The sequence below is a fragment of the Cynocephalus volans genome, chromosome 13 (genome assembly GCF_027409185.1).
Source record: "Cynocephalus volans isolate mCynVol1 chromosome 13, mCynVol1.pri, whole genome shotgun sequence".
In the NCBI taxonomy this organism is placed as follows: domain Eukaryota; kingdom Metazoa; phylum Chordata; class Mammalia; order Dermoptera; family Cynocephalidae; genus Cynocephalus; species Cynocephalus volans.
The window spans coordinates 49,328,380-49,348,227 of record NC_084472.1 but is presented as its reverse complement, the minus strand read 5'-3'; the positions used below and the strand labels follow the sequence as shown (position 1 = coordinate 49,348,227).

General features: G+C 39.5%; 1 protein-coding gene across 1 annotated transcript in view; it reads left to right on the top strand.

Annotated features, from left to right (window-relative positions):
• MBD2 (methyl-CpG binding domain protein 2) overlaps positions 1-4,261 on the top strand; it is a 63,073-nt gene extending 58,812 nt beyond the window's left edge. Inside the window, exons 6-7 of the mRNA XM_063077378.1 lie at positions 483-621; positions 3,785-4,261. Coding sequence (XP_062933448.1) covers positions 483-609 — 127 coding nt within the window. The 3' untranslated portion in view covers positions 610-621; positions 3,785-4,261. The remainder of the gene's footprint in view (positions 1-482; positions 622-3,784) is intronic.
• Positions 4,262-19,848: the final 15,587 nt, after the last annotated feature.

The following is a 19,848-nucleotide window of genomic DNA, read 5'->3' as shown; positions in this document are numbered from 1 at the left end:
ACTCTCTCCTAATGCAGCCACTGAATGCCAAATCAGATCCCACTCATTTTGCCTCTGCTTCCTTTGTCTTTCTCGGCACTCTGTCGAACAAGTCCCTTTTCCTTCATTTTCCTTGTTACCTCTCCTTTCTATCTCTGCTTCCAATATGTTTTGTTAATTATCCTTTATAGAAATAAACCCAAATCTCCACCTACTTGAAATTCTTCAAGTTGAGGAAGCGGTCACTGAAGTAAACCTATTCCTTCCAGAATTCTCTGTGAGGTGAGGGATAACTTCCTGGGTGAGCACCCCCCTTTTCGGTGTAAGGCTCATTGGTGTGATTTGGTGAGTGAGTGTGGAAGCATCCTTCACAAAGTCCAAAGCGAAGGAAGCATATTTTTTCAGGGATTTAATGATTTTGAAGTAAGTTTGAATTTTTGTAGCAGCTTCATATTTTCGTCACCTGCCAGATTTTCAGTGACCTTTATTCTGCTTTTAAAAAGGAAACAGGAGGAGCGAGTACACCAAGTGCGTAAGAAGCTGGAGGAGGCGCTGATGGCTGACATCTTGTCCCGAGCTGCTGACACGGAGGAGGTGGACATTGCAATGGACAGTGCAGATGAGGCCTAAGAGTAGGACCAGGTAAACCAACACCACGGACACAGACTTGCAACTTCAGATGCTTTCTTTTCTTTTTTTATTTCCTCCCTCCCTTTATAGCCTCCTCAGCAGTGAGTAAAAAAGCCACTCCTCTGCATAGGTCATGCGTGTGCTATGGTCTGGCCCCTCTCTCTGTATTTAAGGACCATATAAGTTATTGCATCCTCTTATTCTCATTCTGTGAGGACATTTGCACCCCGGTAGCCACTTGAAGGGACCTAGTCTGCTTTATTAAAAACAGAAGGAAAACCTCCAGGGTGACATTAGAGAAGACCGGGAGATGAAAAGGACTCTGTCATGTAGGGAGTAATGGCTGCAGGAGAGGAGGGCACTGTCCCATCCACCACACTGGCCTTCTGCGGCTCACTGTCTTTTCTTTAAAATTATGGCTGCAAGGTAGGAAAAATCTCTCCTATTTTCTAGGTTCTCCCAAGCACAGGCTTGATGCAGGGAGAACAAGAAAGACACTGAAAAGTACAATAAATAGTTTTCCTTAAAAAAATACAAATTTTGATTTTATCCTAAACTCACATAGGTGGTTCATGGGTATATACTCTCCCTGGATGACTACACTCAAATCTCTAAGGCTTCATGTGGCATCTTGCTTCCCAACTTCTATCCTGCTGTGTTTTTCAGGCTTTGTCTTACTCTCTGCCACCCATAAATGAATGATTTATTTGTTTCCTTTGAAGCCAAAACTAAGAAGGACAGATAGGGAGTAGCTAACATGATGTGAAGGGTCAACAAAGCCTCTCTGAGGAAGTGACATTTGCGTTGAGCCTGAAAGATGAGTGGGCATGTGCCAGGGGAAATTTGGGTAAAAAGAGTTCCCAATAGAAGGAACAGCAAGGAGAAGCTTGGTTTCTTTAAGGAACAAAGAAAAGATCAGTGTGGTTGAAATGCTGCAGCAGGTCTGGGGAGGGGCAGAGGAATGTGTGGGAGATGAACCTAATCATGTAGGGCCTGTGGGTTATTGCTAAGGACTTTGAACTTGATTATTACAACCAGTGGGAATCTACTGGAGTGTTGGCAGCATGATCAGATTGGCTTATATACAAGATCTCAATGGCTGTTGCATGAAAAAAAAAGGATTTGAGTAGGGAAAGCTTGGTGGCAAGGAGTCCATGGGAATGTTGTTGTGGGAGTCCAGCAAGAGATGGTGGTGCCTTCTTGAGGGTGTTGACAGTGGGTGGGAAGAAGAGGAGGAAAAGGCTAGATCTGAGATATATTTGGAGATAGAATCAACTTGACCAAGTGGTTGATTAGAAGAGAGGGTGAGAGAGTGGTGAGGATGACTCAGGGTTGTCACATGAGCCACTGGCTGGACGGGAGGGGTCCTGTCTGGTGGAGGAACAGACTGAGGGCCGTGAGTGCAGAGAGGATGAGTTGAATTGTTAACACAATCTTCCCCTTTGACCAGCACCTTTTCCTTAATTCAGGAGTGGCTCATGACACAGTGATGCCAAAATCAGGTAATACATACAATGTCTTACATTGACACAGCCAGTGACAGCAGCAATGTTTGCTCACACAGATTTCTGCCCAGACAGAACCATTTGACTCCAATTCAGTGCCATTTACATTTTCCTTTTTTCTTACAGAGGACAGGGAGGTGTGGTGTTGACACTTTGAATTTTGTTTTCCAAGCTGGCAAGGATGTATTTTAAGGGCTTTGATGAGTGTGCTTAGTGTGTGTGAGGTCTTTCAGAGAGAAGTCTGAGCATGTTTCCCTCATCGGGGGCCTTAGCCATGCTGTTTGTGGAGCGCGCTGAGGGAATCTGGGTCATTGCACCTGTGCCACTGCAGAATGGACTCCTCCACTGTCAGAGCTTTTTAGCTTTTTCTTTTTTCTCAGACTTTTCTCATGAAATCAATTTAGGATAATCAAGGGTCATCTAATTGATGCTTTATTAGACCCTTGCTGTCTTTGCAGATTCCTTTGCAGGTTGCCATTGGGCAGCATGCTGGTTTATGTAAGCAAGCATGTGTTTTCAGCACTTAACTCATATGGAAGCTGGCAACTGCTCACTGCCTTGCACTCATGTGGACAAACTAATTATTGTTGAGTGACAAGAGCTTTGGTTGGTTCTCAAAAAGTAACCATTATTTTGGTATGTTAGGTAGGGAGAGATTCATATTATTTATGTCATATTCAAAACTTGAGAATGACATTATTAGACCAGGCCATTATACTTGCAAGTAGTGTGAGTTTTAGAAGTTCTTCTTAGTTATCAAAATTACATTTACCTAAATCACTCATTTAGCCCCATATACATCTAAAATGTTTAATAAACCAGAGCACAGCCACATGGCTTAATCAGATGTTAATAATAACGTGAAATAGGTAGGACTTAGCTTGGCAAAGGGTGGGAAATGTTCAACTTCACATGGCTCCTAAGGGGTGGAACCTGAGTCTTCTAACTACGGTTCCCTTCATGTCTGTCAGTCTCATCATGCTGCGTTCTTTCTAAAGCTTCTTATTAGCAAGGTGGGCATGTGTTTATTTAGTCAGTTACTTGAATAACAGGTTGAGATTTACTATGTTATGAATATTTTACAATCTGAGAGAAGTGCCCACAATATCGGGCAAATATTCTAGGAATGATTGCAAGAAGGCGATAATTCTGAAAGCATAGGTGTTAAAATCTTTAGCTGTGAATGAGGTATCATCATATCAAATACATAAATAGTTCGGTTTGCAACTGTGCAATACCATTTCACCCAGGTTAAATGTAAGAAGACTCACTGTATATCTATCATCTGTAAATGCTGTAAAGTAAAATAAATCGTTGTGAGTAGAAATTCTCCTCAATTTTCTCAAAATATTTTGAATTTGGCTGTATCTATTATGTTTTTTTGTTAGTATGCCCTTTGATTTCTCTTTTTGTGCTGATTTAGTTAATTATAGATTGAAAATATTTGCATAAGCATACAAAGAGATATGTATGATTTCCTTGGATAATGAAATGGGTATTAAAGGCTATCATCAAAGTAAAAAACTTTTTATTTTTAAAGTGCTATAACTAAATGCTAATGAAGGTTTAAAAACATGGTTTTAAGTGAAATTTAGCCTCTAATTATTTTTTGAGTTTAGCTGACTTTTCACTTGAGAAATAATTGAATTAATTTTTTTCCCCCCTTACAGGTAACTTTCGACTGACTTTCCCCAAGAGCAAATTCCTAGAAATTGAACAAAAACGTTTCCACTGGGTTTTGCCTGTAAGAAAAAATGTACCCGAGCACATAAATAGAGCTTTTTAATAGCACTAACCAATGCCTTTTTAGATGTATTTTTGATGTATATATCTATTATTCAAAAAATGATGTTTATTTTGAGTCCTAGGACTTAAAATTAGTCTTTTGTAATATCAAGCAGGACCCTAAAGATGAAGCTGAGCTTTTGATGCCAGGTGCAATCTACTGGAAATGTAGCACTTACGTGAAATATTTGTTTCCCCCACAGTTTTAATATGAACAGATCAAGAGTACCAAATAAATTTCCCAATTAAAGATTATTGTGACTTCACTGTATATAAACAGATTTTTATACTTTACTGAAAGAGGACACGTGTACATTCTTCCATCATCACTGTAAAGACAAATAAATGATTATATTCACAGACCGATTGGAATTCTTTCTGTTAAAGAGCACATACAATAAATAGCCTGTTGTTAGCATTGCTGGTATACATTCAACTTCAATCCCTGGGCCTTAGGTTTGAAATGGAGGTGGTGGAAAATAGTTCATCCATTTGCAGTCTACCTCTGGACATCGTGAGGATTGTGCTTTCAACAGAATTTCTAAGTTGTCATCTTAGAATTTTTTTTTTCTTCCTTGCTTGTGACTACTACTTTTGATAGCTCTATACAAATAAGACTTTTTCTTTCCCTTGGGCATGAGTTAGGTAAACAAGTACCTGTCAGGTGTTACTAGAAGTCCTTTTGTTTTTTCTAGAATGTTTTGCACTTTCTAACATCCACTTACTTACCAAGTTAACAGGTGCAGGTCATACCCTTTGCCTCACTGAGAGGCAGTTTCTAGGCAGAGTCACTTAATAAACCAGTTGTAATACTTTACTAATCAGTACCCAGCCTTGAAAGTATTAATGTTTTTTTCTGTTGAAATTCATGAGTGTAACTTTTATTACAATGTAAATTTCTTGATATTTAATTACTCCAACTGGCATTACATTATTAGATGAGTTTTAAAATCAAAACATACTTAAATTAATCTGATGCCAAGGAAGGGAAGGAGTGGTTACATGCAAATGAAAGTGAATTTTGCGAAATAGAGCAAAAATAATGTCATTCTATATAGAAGGAAGGTTTTCTGTTCTTCTTCTTAACTACTGAGTTCTTTTAAAATTAGACCTGAAATGATCTGGTCAAGGATGTGATCAATTCCACATCAGTGTCAACTGTGCATTTTATTACCACTACCTCCAGCTTCCTTCCAATTCCCAAGGAAGGGAAAGAAGAGGGAACAGTCAAAGCAATATGACTGGCTAGGTTTAGGCTGCTGTGTTTCTGGAACTTTATACCAAACTACATAGATACTTCTTGGAATTCCTGATTTACATTCGACTTTGATCCCTGGGCTTTAGGCCACCAGCTCTTTGGAGCAGTCCTGCTGGTGGATGAGCAGGGAAGCTTGCAGACTCTGGGAGGACAGTTGGCAGAGCATACCTGCTCTGGGCCGACCAGACTATCCCAAGTGGGGTGGGGATGGGGAGTTAATTGTGATTTCTTTTTAACAGCTAGCATGACTACTTAGAATGGATGTTCAAAGGCTTTTCTGCTCTCCCAAGTCTATGATTCTTCATTTGTAATTAGGCTCGGGGTAACTTCACCTTGCTGATCAAGTATTCTTTTCATAAAGCAATCCAACCGAGATATATGTGCTTTTAAAAATAGCTTTGAAAAAGCAGAACCACAATGTACACACATACAAAACTCTGATTTTTTTTCTTATATACTTTGCTCAGGTGGGGAACAACGTATGAAAGCCATTACATAGCGTCCCACTGGGGACCATCCCATAAGTCCAGGGTATTCCCAACATACCTGTAGGACAACATGTCCAAAATTAAATTCATTGTCTTATCCCCACAAATCTGCCACCATCTTGTATTCCCTAACTTGGGAGAAAGCAACCCATCTTCTCCAGCTGCCCAAGGCAGAAGCCCAGGAGTGGTCTCAGATGCCGCCCTCTCCTCTGCTGTCGACACCCCATCAATCCTGTTAGAACTGCTTGCTAACTGCACTTCTCATGTGTACATCTCTTCTCCATCCCCGCAGCCACTGCCTTCATGCCACCCTCCTTTCCTCTCCGGACTTTCAGTGGCTTCCCTTTTTTCACGTCTCCACTGTCCCCTTCCCTCTCTCTGTCTCCTTTCTTCTCCTCCATACAGTCATCAGAGTAATCCTCACAACAGGCAAATGTGACCGTATCATTTCCCTGCTCAAAATTCCTCACTTATCTTTGTATGCAGTTTAGAGCAATTTTTAAGAACAAGCACTTTGAAATTAGGAGAACCTGTGTCTGAATCCTGGTTTTGCCATTTATGTCACTTGTCAGGTTACTTAATCCCTTTGAGCCTGTTCCTTCTCAGTGAAATAGGGATAATAATACCTACCTCATAGAGTTGTTGTGAGGAGTCAGCGAGATACTGTTCATGAAGTGTTTAGCACAGTGCCTGGCGCATAGTGGGCGCTCAAGTTGGAGCACACTGTTGTTACTATCCCGGCAGGTGTCGGTTTTATGTCACTTCCAAGAGGCATTTCTTGATAACTCTACTACTCCTTGCCCCTGTAACACTTTATTTTCTGCCTCAGAACCCTGTTTATTTCCTTTGTAGAAATTTTCCAAATCTGTATTTTATTTATTTGTTGACTGTTGATCTCTCTACTAGAATGTAAGCTCCTTGAGAGCAAGGATGTGTCTGTCTTGTGCTCTGTTGTAGCCCCAGTGCTTAGACTAGTGCCTGGCACATAGTAAGCATTCAATAAATGTTTGCTGAATAAATGGAAGAATGGTCAAAAGGCTCTTCCTGATCTGATACCTGCCTGTCTGTCTAGCTTCATCCTGCAACTATCCTCATTGCATCTTTGGCTCAAGAAAAACCAGATTACTTGCTCCTTTGACATGCCCCTTGGGCCTCCATGTCTTTGTACCTGTTGTTCCCTTTGCCTGAAACCATCTTTGCCTGCCTGTCTACGTGGCAAATTCCTAATCACTGGTAAAGTCTCAGCTCAATGGCTACCTCCTCTGTGAAGTTGTCCCTGATTTCTCCAGGCAGATGTTCTTTTTCCCTTTTCCAAGTTCCACTACACTTTGTAAATACCTCCATGGAAGCACTTTATTGTATTGTATTGTAAAATTTTTTTTGCATGTCTGTTTCTATTATTAGACTGTAAGCACCGTGAAAACAGAGATTACTTCTTTTCACCCTAATGTCCCCAGATCCTAGCACAGTACCTGGCACATAATAGCTTGTCAATAAATATTTGTCAAATGAATTTGTGAATGAACAAAGAGTCATGCAGTTGGAAAAGTGTTGGAGGATGTATGTATGTATTATCAAGGAAGGGAATGCCCCTGGTGGCTTCCAGGGTATGTTTTTGTTCTAGAGAGGAGATCTAGAGACCATTATGTGATCTCTTTGACTATAAGATTACTTGTTTGAATTTTAAAAATAATATAAGTTGAATAATATAGATCTTCATAGATGATTGCAAAAGATATCAAAAAGCTTTGTGATCTCTCAAATGCTATAAAGTCCAAAATAAATATTTGCACTATTTAGTATTTCCATAGTAAATGCTATGAGAAAATGTACAGCAATAAATATTGAAGCTTTAAAAATGTTTGTGTAAGTCATCTTCAATGACTTCATCCATGAAGGACATCTCTGGCCTGTGTTTCCTGGGCACAAGGGACTTTAGACTGGGGTGTAGGGCCCCAAAGCTATCAGAGCTTATCCAGTCGCACTACTCCCATCACTACTGAGATAGTTCCTCACTCATTCTGCCGACATGTCTAGTGAACAGAAAGGACTGAAAGGGTTCTCTGCAGCATCAGAGGGAGGCTGCCCTAGACCTCATGAAGCCATATACTCCAAGCATCTACCAGGACTGTCATAGCCCCTTCTTCCTGCCTGCCTTCACTTCCAGATGCATAATGACCTCTGTACAAAATATACTTCAGTTACCTCTGCAAAGACCACAGGTAGGGCAGGGAATACCATTCATTTACAACAGGATTAGCTAGGAATAGCTGTGGGATTAGAACTTGGAGCAGGAGGCTCTAAGGTGGTCTTTAACATTTTAATTGTATGCTGGTTTTCTCTGTAAGAGCACATGCAAATTTGATATAATAATGGTTAATTTTTCAATTATTTGGCTTTTGTTTTTATGACAAGAGGACAAAAAGTTTTTATTTCCTCTCATTTGTTAGCATTTTATAATTTACGGAACATTTTCCATTAATGTCATCTTTGAATTTTAATCTACATATAAGCCCTGCAATACATACATATTATTCTCATTTAAGAGTTAAGGAATCTAAGACACACACTGGTGAAATTACTTACCCAAACTATTAAGGTGCAGAGAGGGGAATTTGAATGTAGAGGTTTTCTGTTTCTAGATGCCATGCAACATTCCAATGCTGTTCCCCACTTGGATCTTAAGCTGCTTTTCTGTGACAGACAGCGACACAGATTGGTTTATCAAGGGCAAAGTGACTGTGGCCTGAAAGCTTATATAGGACAGAGTGATTATAGGAAACCTGTTCCTTTGTGTATGAGTAGTCAAAGCTTTTCCAGTGAGCTCTTCCACTGAGAAATCTTTACTAGGACTATTTATTTTATAGAACAGGTGGGAATAGGTAGAGCTTCTTAATCACAGAATGTTGGGAAATATTTTTATCTGGGGTTTATTTTCTTTTTGTGGTAGTATTTTCAGCTTTTTTCCTCATGAACTTGATGCTTTGAGAAGTCAGGAAGCAAAATGTGACTGGACCATAGGCCCAGGGGAAAGAGTCTTCAAAGTGGGGTGTGCGCATGGAGGGGTCATATAAACCCATTCATTAGGGGGGAAATATTTTACATTTTAATATTTTTTTATATTATCCTTTGGTGATTTTCATTTTTGAGTGTTATTATGTACATGATATATTATTAGCATAGTGCATGCATATAATTTGTAAAAAATATCCATGAATTTGGGACATGTGCTTTTGTTTTTGAAAGGGTTTATTATTTAAAAGAGTTTTGAGACTGCTGCTCCAGTGCAGAACTCCTCATCTGGGGTCCAGGTACCCCTGGAGTTGAGGACCCTGCTAACCTCCTGCCATTGCATGTCAAATTTTGTGACTGTGTGCCCTTCTCCTAGGGTAGTAACCATAGCTTCTGTAAAATTTTCAATAGGGAATGCATATCAAAGGAGAATGGGCCACTGGGGGCTGGTGTAGTGATTTCACTCCATCCATGAAAGCGTGTGCTGATTTAGGCTGACACATTCAAATTCAGATCATCTGTAGCTTGATTTTCCATTTTGATTTAGTGAATCAATACTAACAAAGTGCCCAATACAGTGCCCTGCATTTTGATAATGTATTTCCTAAATGGTAACAACCTCTTCCCTCAAAAGAAAACTCTGGCGATTTTTTTAGGGATTGGGACATGTGTTTTGTGGAGTTACCTTGATTTTTGCTGAATATGTGGACACTCCTTGGACTGATGGAAAGAAGCAAAGCAGGGAGCTGTGTGTATGTGTTGGGTGGTTGACAGAAAGCTGTCACAGTGCCTTGTTGGGCACAGATGATTTTTACAGACCTTCGATCCCAAAGCTAGTTGTGTGAAAATAGAAACATGGGAAAACTTGCGGAGAAAGGATACAAATAGCAGCAGGGTAGAATGTGCTATTTATGACGGGAATGAATGCCTTCTTTTAAACCTTTCTCTTTCCCTCCTCTGTCTCCCCCAAACATAGAGTCAATTAGTGTAATGTTATAAATTGGAAAAGTACAACATTACAGCTATGACTATTATTTTTTAAAACTATTGTGGCTCTTGAGGAGCAAACCAGATTTTGGTTTATCAGAAGCCACTGTGAGAAGGGGATAAATTAGTCACCTAACACTGAAAACATTTAACACTAGGGGTGGGGGGAGGGAATGCATTATTACTCAGTGAGTCAAAAACACACTCAACTTTCCTGAAACTTTGAATTCATTCAGGGAATCATCACAATCTTTGTTCTTCTGATTTTTTAAAAAGGAAATCCCATAGGTTCTATTGCCGTATTCTTAAAGACCAGTAGAGAGGCAAGAGGAAATATGGGTGAAAGTTAAAAAATGGAGATATTTCAAACTACTCAGGGAGATTTTTCCCAGATAGGGTATCTCAGAGGAATTTTTGAAAGAAATAAATGTAACAGTGAAGGAATTATACTCTCACAAACATGTCTGCTTAGCATTCTCTTGTTAATTCAAATGTCCAAAACTAAACTTAGGTGATAACCTCAAGTAAAAAAGCAGAACTTACCCTTTTCATTTTTTTACTTACCCATTTACTTACCATGTGGTGGACACAGAAGGTTGGTTAACTCAGTAGCCACTCCCAGAGGTACTGGTGCCACTTATATGTGCCCAATTAAGATCTGTTGCTTGGATCTTCAGCAGTCATTGTGTGACCTCAAAGAGACAAATATGAGGATAAAAAGCCAACACTGCAAGGATGGTGGATTGTATACCCAGCAAGATCCAAGCCTCTCACTGACATCGTTAAATTCTTGGACCAATCCTAATAAAAGGCTGTGTTAAATAAGCAATACCTTAATGTGGAGTGTACTAACATTAATAAAGCAAATGTATTTCACAGGGCCTAGTTTCCAAAGCCCTGTAGTTTCAGGTATAGCCTAACTTTTTAAAATTACACATAGAAATGTTAAGCTAGCAAAAGACAGGAATCTTTCCACAGTCTAAAGTCTCTGTTGTAGATAAAGAATTGTAACACAGCAAAATTGCTGGCTCCAAGGGCAGATGTCCTTGGTGCAACTAAACCTAATGACTATTGCCATGACAGTTATCTTACTGTTCTTTTTGTAACCACCTATGTTCCTTTTCTGTAACTTTCTGGCCTGGAGAATAAATACTGAGAGAAGACCCCAGTTCAGTGTTAATTTTCCAAGGAATGCCTCTCTCTTGAGAGTTTGTGGAAATTAACCCCTTTGGGGCTTTTCACTGCTCAGAAGAAATGGGCTTTGAGTAATCCTTTTTGCATCTCTATCCTCCTGGGGGTGAGGTGACACATTAATGCACATCTTTAATTAAAAAAAAAAATTGTTTTTAAGCTAGTGTTAACTGGTACATATCTAAACTTTAGACTCAGCTTCAAACACTAATACTTAGTCAATGGAAGCCCTGTCAAGTTTTCTTTCCCATTGTCATGGTTTCATTTCTACTTCTCATGTGCAGGCTTTTGTTAACCCCTGCCTGGGTTATCTGTCTGTTCTTCCTGCCTCTAGATTTTCCAGCCCTCATTCCATTTTGCATATTGCCACCTGATATTGCTGATACACCCTTTAGATTATGTGATATTCTGGGCTCTTTTGGACCAGGTCAGAATTTCTTAAATGATATTCTGACCTTGGTCTAAATATCTTACCTGTGAGTACTCCCAACTAAAACCCCAAGTCCATTAAGACACTATATATATTAGTTTTTTATTGCTGCTGTAACAAATTACTGAAAATTTGGTAACTTCAAACAGCACACATTTATTATCTCATAGTTTCTGTGGGCCAGAAGTCCTGACTAGTGTGGCTGAGCTGGTTCTCTGCTTAGAGTCTCACAGGGTTGAAATAAAGGTGTTGTTGGCCTGAGATTTTATCTGGAGGCTCTTGGAGAGAATCTGTTTCCAGGTGCATTCAGGTTGCTCGTAGAGTTCAGGTACACGCAATTATGGGACTGAAGTCCCTGTTTTCTTGCTGACTGTTAGTTGCGGGTTGTTCTCAACTTCCAGAGGCTGACCTACATTTTCTGGCTCATGGCTCTCTTCATCTTCAAAGCCAGAAATTAGGTCAAATCCTTTTGATGGTTCTTATTTCTCTGACCTCCCCTTCTGCCTCATATTTCCAACTCTAGCCAAAGTTCTCCACTTTTAAAAGCTCATTTGACTAGATTGAGTTCACCCAGATAATCCAGGATAATCTTTCTATTTTAAGGTCTGCAACCTTAATTGCATCTGCAAAGTCACTTTTGCCATGCAACCCAACAAAATTACAGATTCTAGGAATTAAGTCATGGATATTTAGTGTGTGTGTGTGTGTGTGTGTGTGTAGGGGCGTGTAGGGGTAGAATTCTTCTTGCCACATACTCTCAGCTACAAATGGTAGAAAATCAGTCACAAATGGCAAATCTTTAGGGTTCTGGCTTTGCTTCTGAGTAGTCCTCTAGCTCTGGCTTCCCCTCTATCTACAAATCTTATGTTCTTCCTCAGCTCAGTTGTAAGAGGGTTCCGTTCAGACACAACAATGGCCGGAGGAAGAAGACAGACTGTTTGTTTCTATGCCTGCTTTTTAGAAGCCCCCAGACACTTTCCTTTATATCTCATTGGCTAGAATTGGGTAAAATTCCCATTCTTAAACCAGTCACTAGGAAAGCCCAGAAGGCTTAGGTTAATCATACGGGAGTGATATGGCAGTTGGGGGGTCAACCACAATACCTGCTTTAAACTTCTGTCTCAAATTGTTCACTATTCTTTTGTGTCATGTTTTCCCTCATCTTTGTGCTTTCATTTTTGTGGTTTCTTTGTAGAACTGGCTTTTTTTTTTTCTCACAATCAGTCAAAATCTTATATTTTATTTAACCCCAAGAGCATCACATTTCTTTCCTAAAGGCTTATCAAATGCATTCCTCCCTCCTATTTGCCCCTTCCTGATGGCTTGATTCTGCTCAACACATCGTATATGACTATGTATGGCCTGCTCCTCAAATGTTTCTCATCTTAACTAGATTATAAGTTCCTCTAGAACATGAACAATGACTTTTAAAACGTGCATTTGGGGATAAGTTGATCAATTTTGTACCTGGCAGTAGCCAGCTGCAAAGTTTGAGGACACAGTCCACTGCAAGATCCTCCGTACTTCTGACACCAGCTGCAAGTTTAGGGGATTCTCAAAACCACCCTCAGATTTCATAATTTTCCAGAAGAACTTACAGAACTCACTAACAACTTTTTTTTTTTTTTCGTGGTGGGAGTCTGGGAAGGTTCCAGACTTGAAGCTTCCACTGTCCTCTTCCCATTGAGTGAGGACACACTACTCTGCTGGCATCAATATGTGACGTGTTGTGTATTGCCAACCAGGCAAGCTCACCTGAGCTTTGGTGTCCAGAGATTTTTACTGGGGCTTCACTATGTAGGCATGACTGACTGATTGATTACCCATATCGTTGAACTCAGTTGAAGTCAGCCTATATCATGTAACCCAAAATCCCCACCCTAAGTCACATGGTTGGTTTTTCTGTAGTGGCCAGCCCCTACCCTGACACTGTCTGTTGTGGTTGACTCCATCCTAAAATCCAGTGTGACCAGATCCCACCCTAAAAGAGACACTCATCAGATATGATCTAGAATACCCCCCCAGGAGCCAAGGCAAAGGCCAGTACTCTTTCTGGGCAGGGCCAAATTCTTTACTACACAATTTGTGATTAAATATTTTGGTAGCAGATACTGACTTAGTTATTACTAGGGCCTTCAGCAAAATTCTGTTGATAATGTATTTAATATTTAGATATTGTAGAATGATCACACTTACAGAGCAATTTGTTTTTAATGCCATTCCACTAAATCTTCATTTTTCAACTCTTACTATGCAAGAACTTCCCTGCAATCATCAAATAAAATAAGGCAGAGAATCTCTCTATTGCTCTTTCTTCACAAATCATGCAAGATAATTAAGGTATAATTGCTTTCTTGTTTCTTCATCTGGAGCAAATAAATGGTTTAAGAATAAACAACAAGGACATAGACCGAGTAATCTTGCAAACACTTTAACTCCTGGAAAGAAAAAGCAATGATCTCCATTAAATTTCAGCAATAATATTTAACTATTGCAGCAATTACAAAGCCATAGGTCTTTCCTCTCTTTAATTTAATATTTTGTAGACCTTTTTATCCATCCTTTTACCTGTATCATATTAGAACATTCTTGGTTCTAATCCTATGATTCTAATAAAAGGGATAAACCAACTCAGTGAGGCTATAGGACAAGAGATCAAATCTTGACATATATTATTTCTACAATACAGTCATATCTGGGAAGTCCAGAGGTTGCAAAGCCAGCATATTAGGTGAAAAGAACTATCTATTTATCTGTGCATCCCTCCCTCTGGCCAAAATTACCTTAGAAAACTCCCTAAACGTCCATAAAGTATACTATATATAGTTTGGCACACACAACTCAATAAAGTAATTCTAAAAATCATCCTAAAGAAGTGATTCTCAATCTAGGGAAATTTTGCCCCTTCCCTCCCCTTCCCAGGAGACATTTGGCAATTAAAAACTTACTCCCCACTGTAACTGTTGAGAATGGGAAGTCCTATTACAGTAATTGAAAGGCAGGGCCTTGAAGAGGTGATTAGACTGTAGGTCTGTACAGTAGTGAATGAATCAATAATGGTGGTCAGGGGCATGGTTCTGAGGGCTTTAAAAGAAGAACACATGAGAAGTCAGTCCTCTCTGCTCCTCCATTTTGCAATGTGATACTCTGCTGTCGCTGAAGTCACCACCAAAGAAAGCCTTCACCAGATGTGTTCCCTGCACTTTGGACTTCCAGCCTCTGAAACTGTAAGCAATAAATTTCTTTTTTTTATAAATCACCCTGTTTCAAGTATTTTGTTAAAAGCCACAGAAACTGACTAATACTGCAATGTTAAAACATTTTTGGTTGTCACAATGTGGGGAGGTGAGTGCAGTTGCTGCTGACATCAAGTGGGTAGAGGCAAGAGACGCTGCTAAAAATCCTACAATGCACGGGACAGCCCCTAAGAATGCCAATAGTGCCAAAACCCTGGTCTAAAATATTTTTTAAAAAGCTATGTGGAGCTGTCTGAGCATTTTATCTTGCCTTTCAGGTAAATGTCAATCTCCAGAGATTAATGGGGAGTGGGCGAATGAATTGAGAATTCTAAAGTGCTCCTGCATGCCTAAAGAGCTACATACCATTCTGATTTTTAAAAAAACATTTATTTTAAAAATTATACACACTAAAATTCAGCCTTCTTGATGTGCAGTTCTATGAGTGTTGACAAATAAACAGAGTCATATATCCACCACCATAATTATACAGAACAGTTTTATCACCTCCTAAAATTCCCTGTGCTACTCCCTTTTAGTCAACCTCTTCCCTACCCTGATCTGTGTCAATTACTGGCCTGTTCTGTGTCCCTGTGGTTTTGGATTTTCTAGAATGTCATAAAAATGGAATCATGCAGTATGTAGTTTTATGGGTCTGGCTTCTTTCACTTAGCATAATTCATGTACCACAAGTTTATTCTTTTATTGCTATTATGTTTGTTTATTTGTTATCATCCATCACCTGTTGGAGGACAATACTCCATTCTGTTTTAATATTAAAACTTGATAACCTTAACACATCTTGAAAGATTTGTTTATTGCTGAGAGGATCGAATGAAAGTGTAGGCTCGAATCCTGTAGGTAGTGAAGTTCCAAATTCAATGTAAGTGAAATACACTTATGAGGCAATTTCTCTGTTTTTCATCATTCTGTGCTTTGCTTCAGAGAGCTGCATTCATTCACCTTAATATATTTAATATATCCTTAGGATCATGCTGGGTACAGTCATGAAAATACAAAATACTTTCCCTATGCAACACATATCCCAGCATAACAGTCAGGGCCCAGCAGGAAATTGATGCCACCCTCAAAGAGACTAACTAGAAGTTACTTATGGGTTGAATTGTATCCCCCTAAAAGTTTAATGTGTTGGAGGCTTGGTCCCCACTGTGACAGTGTTAAGGGTGTGGGAAGTCCTAGAACGGTAACTGAAAGGTGGGGCCTTGAAGAGGTGATTAGATTGTAGGTCCATGCCATAGTGAATGGATTAATAATGGTTGTCAAGGGTGTGGTTCTGAGGGCTTTAAAAGGAGAGTGCATGAGGAGTCTCTACCTCTCTGTTTCAACATTTTCTGCCACGTGAGACCCCTGCATTGCTGTAAAGCCACCAACCACCAAGAAGACCCTCACCAGATGTGTTCTCTTGAGTTTGGACGTCCTAGACTCTGACACTGTAAGCAATACATTTCATTCTCTTTGTAAAATACTCAGTTCTGTGTATTTTGTTATAAGCAACAGAAATGGACTAATACATTTCTCAGTGAGGGGACTCAATAAAGGGACTATTTGCAGATGTGGGGGCAGTGTTCCAACCAAATGCTGATTAAATAGTTAGAGACCAGCCACACCAGGAACCCAACGAGAAACCAGAGGAAGAATGGGCTGCAGTCCACAGAGGCCGTTTTCCTGGGGTACAGGGTGGAGCCGAGGAAGGTGGGTGGGAGCAGGGGCACACAGAGTAGCCCGCACAGCCTATTGGGGCCCCTCCCCTCTGTCTTGCCTTTCCACCCACGTTGGTTTTGCTCTGGTCCTTGTCCCAAATTCTTTCCCCTTCTGTTCTACTGAAATCTGACCAATTCTTTGAGGCCCTTTCTCCATTAATCACTTCACACTTAACTCCAGTCATCTTTGATCTTTTCTCACCTCTACTGTTCATAGCCTCAAGTGTCTGTGTCCTACATTTTGGTGTTTGATTACATCATTTGGGATTGCTCTTCTGTGCAGTGTGATTCCTATCAACCTATCTCCTTGTCTCATCTCCATAAAAGAATGTAGTGACTAAGCAGTATGTTTTTATTCCCCATAGTTCTTGGCATAGAGGAGCGTAGATACCTTTGAATAAATGGTTAGCAGACATCACCAAAAAAGCACTTGTTGCTCACTTTTAAGAGGAACTTTAAAAATTGGGTTAGATAAAATAAGCCAGTCGTGAGTGGACAAATACTATACGATTCCACATACAGTATGAATTTGTAGTCAAATTCATAGAGACGGAAAGTTCCATGGGATGTCAGAAAGGAATGATAGGGAGTTAGTGTTTAAAAAGTACAAAGTTTTGGTTTGGGAAGATGAAAAAGTTCTGGAGATGGATGGTAGTGATGGTTGCACAACAGTGTGACTGCATTAATGGCACAATACTGTACACTTAAAAATAGTTAAAATGGTAATTTTTATATTATGTGTATTTTACCACAATTTTAAAATGATTAAAAAAAAATAGTTGTTACAGAATGAGTTAGACATTGTCTTTGCCTTCTGGCCTAACCCAAAATAAAATGGGAATGCTATTGGCATGATAATCACGATCTCTGCAGGGCTAAAGAGGAAAAGAAACTAATATAGTACAATCTTAATCATATTCTTATGGGACTACAACTTAATCCTGACATTTACTTTCACATTTCCCTATCAAATATTTTAGAGTGGCCTTTTTCTTGTCATAGTGACCTTCATTTTCAGAGGTCAGAATTTCTTTGGATGTCCTAGCATTAAATAAATTGGGTAAGGGGGCTTTCTGGTTGCAACATTTGCCATACCACTTATCTACAGGATAGATTCAGCTGGTTTGGCCAGAAAATGGTGCGTTGCCTTTCTTGTCTGCTAATGTGTAACCCTTCCGGAGCTCTGTGAAGAGGCAGAAGTAGTCAAATATGCAACTAATAAATCATAATAACATCTCCCTTACTAGATAAATTTCAGTTTTAATTTCTTTCCTTCCTTGATGGCAGATTAGTTTCTTTGTTTTCTTGGATGGTTTGGGAGACATGTTGGTTAATTCCTGAAGAAAAAAATGCTAAAAGTCTGATTTCATCCTCTATGATGATACTAAATAATGGAAAATTGGCAGAACGGAGTAGTGAACATAGTAAATAATTCTCAGTTTGACCTGGTGATGTGCTTTCGAAAGATAAAACTACTTTTAGAGCTCTGTGAAGATACAAATGAGAAAGGGAAAAGATACATGGGGCATAAACCTGGGATCATCCCTGTGGTCACAGTATGATGCCACACTGGGAAAGAGAGATGATGTCCTACAATGACTGAGACTTCCTGCCTGGGAAGTGACACAGGTCAAACACCTCCAGCATAAATATTACCTTATTGTTTCCTCCTAAAATCCATCTTTGTTTCCATGAAAAAGGTTTGTCAGCTCTTACTGAGTTAGAGAACTTCCAGAGGCTGGCTCATGATTTAATAATAGTAATGCCAGACATACACATGATTTCAATTTAGACTCACAATAGCCCTACAAGAGGGATACTGTTATCCCTCTTTTGCAGATGAGGAAGCTGAGTGCTAGAGGACCTTCACCAGGGCCACTCAGCTGGTGGGCAGCAAGACCAGGGGTAAACTCAGGCAGCATGGTGCCAGGGTCCATGCAGGACACCATCTGCATCTCTGTTCTCTCTGTGTGGGTCAACTGAGTATATTCAGAGGAATGACAGCATGGGGAGCCACCACAGTCCTAGGAAGGAATGGATTGTGTTAGAGTGAGAGAACAACCTTTTTGGCAATATTCTTATAAAAATTCCAGAATGTAGAAAAACAACATAATCTCTAACAAGTGGAAAATGGAGAGTTTGAGAGGAACAGGAGAACTGAGAATGAGACAAGAATGAGAAAGTTAAGAAGATGTGAGTTGGGATAGAAATATGTTTAAAAACAAAACAAAACAAAACAGGAAATTTAAAGAAAAATATAAAGAAAAAGCTCATGTCAAAGTATGAATGAAAATAGGGGCAATAGCCCAATGGTGAAAGAAGCCACATTTAGATAGTTTAGAAATACCTATTGCTTCTTTAGCCTTTTATGTTTTCACGTAAGTGGCCTGTTTTATTTCTTTAATGCTTCATTTTTTTCTAGCCTTTGGTTGGAGTGGCAGCCTCACTGTCTTCATTTTTTTTTACTAGCTGTTGAGATAGTTCATGTTCACATGGGCCAAGTTGAGGTAATGATCCAGGCAGGGTACATGGTAAACTTACTGTATGTACTCTTGGGAATAAGTCATCAATTTAACGTATTTCCCAAATGTGACATTCTTTCTAAAAATAATATAAAAATATATGCAAGCCAATTTCTGAGTTGTTTTTATTCAAGAAAATTTAAGATGAGCATTGTAAGCTCATTCATCAGTATCTACGAAATATGAAATCATTCAGCACCACTGCATGCATAGCTTCATTTCAGGACCTGTTCTAGGAGAGGAAAAACAATCAAGACTGGCCCACAGAACTGGGCTGCTATTTTCCTTGAACCTTAATTTGGTATTAACATTCAGGTCCTCTCTGCCTGAAGTAGCAGCCTTCGCAGTACCCATCATTGGGCTTCTTTAAATAAATGATTCTATCATTTCCAGGCCAAAAGAGTAAATTAAAGGAGCAGTTACACTTGCCTTCGGCTGGGGTGGGGACAGGAATCACCTAGTCAACACTTGCTCTGATGCCTCTAGTGGCTGTCTTATCTCAACCTACTTTTACTTCCCATCCCCAGCGAGAACAAAGAAGTGCCTTATTCCTTAAGACAAAGGTGCTTCACTAACAAAACACAGCTAAAAAGGAAAGTATAAATCACATCTGTCTGTAATTTGGAAAGATTTGTATCCTCCCAGTTTTTAAAAAAGTGTAGAAGTAAACACAAAACCTTACAACTCTGTAGCTGGTGATCGTTCTGACACTTTTTTGAAACTCAGTGTATGTGTGGAGCAAAGAGAAATATTTTAAGGCATAAGTAGTTCTATCTGCCTTAAGGACTATCAAGATTCCTTAATGGAAATGGGAGCTCTACAGACTGAAGGTTACTGACAGTGAAGTAGATCATTTGGTAAGTGCTCACATATTTATGGATTCCTTTTGCTTAGCTTCTTGGCTTACCTTCTGAGTGACAACTGCAGTGGAAAATTGGAGCATTTTGTGAATAATTACGATGCTCTTTGAATCTATTGGAGTAAATGTATGACCTCCTAATGGGCAGAAGATGGTGTGTGAGGGAACTCCTCATCAATGGAAATTGTCAATCCAATTATTTCAGCTAACTCACCCATCGAGTCAGATTACTGCTGAATCAATTA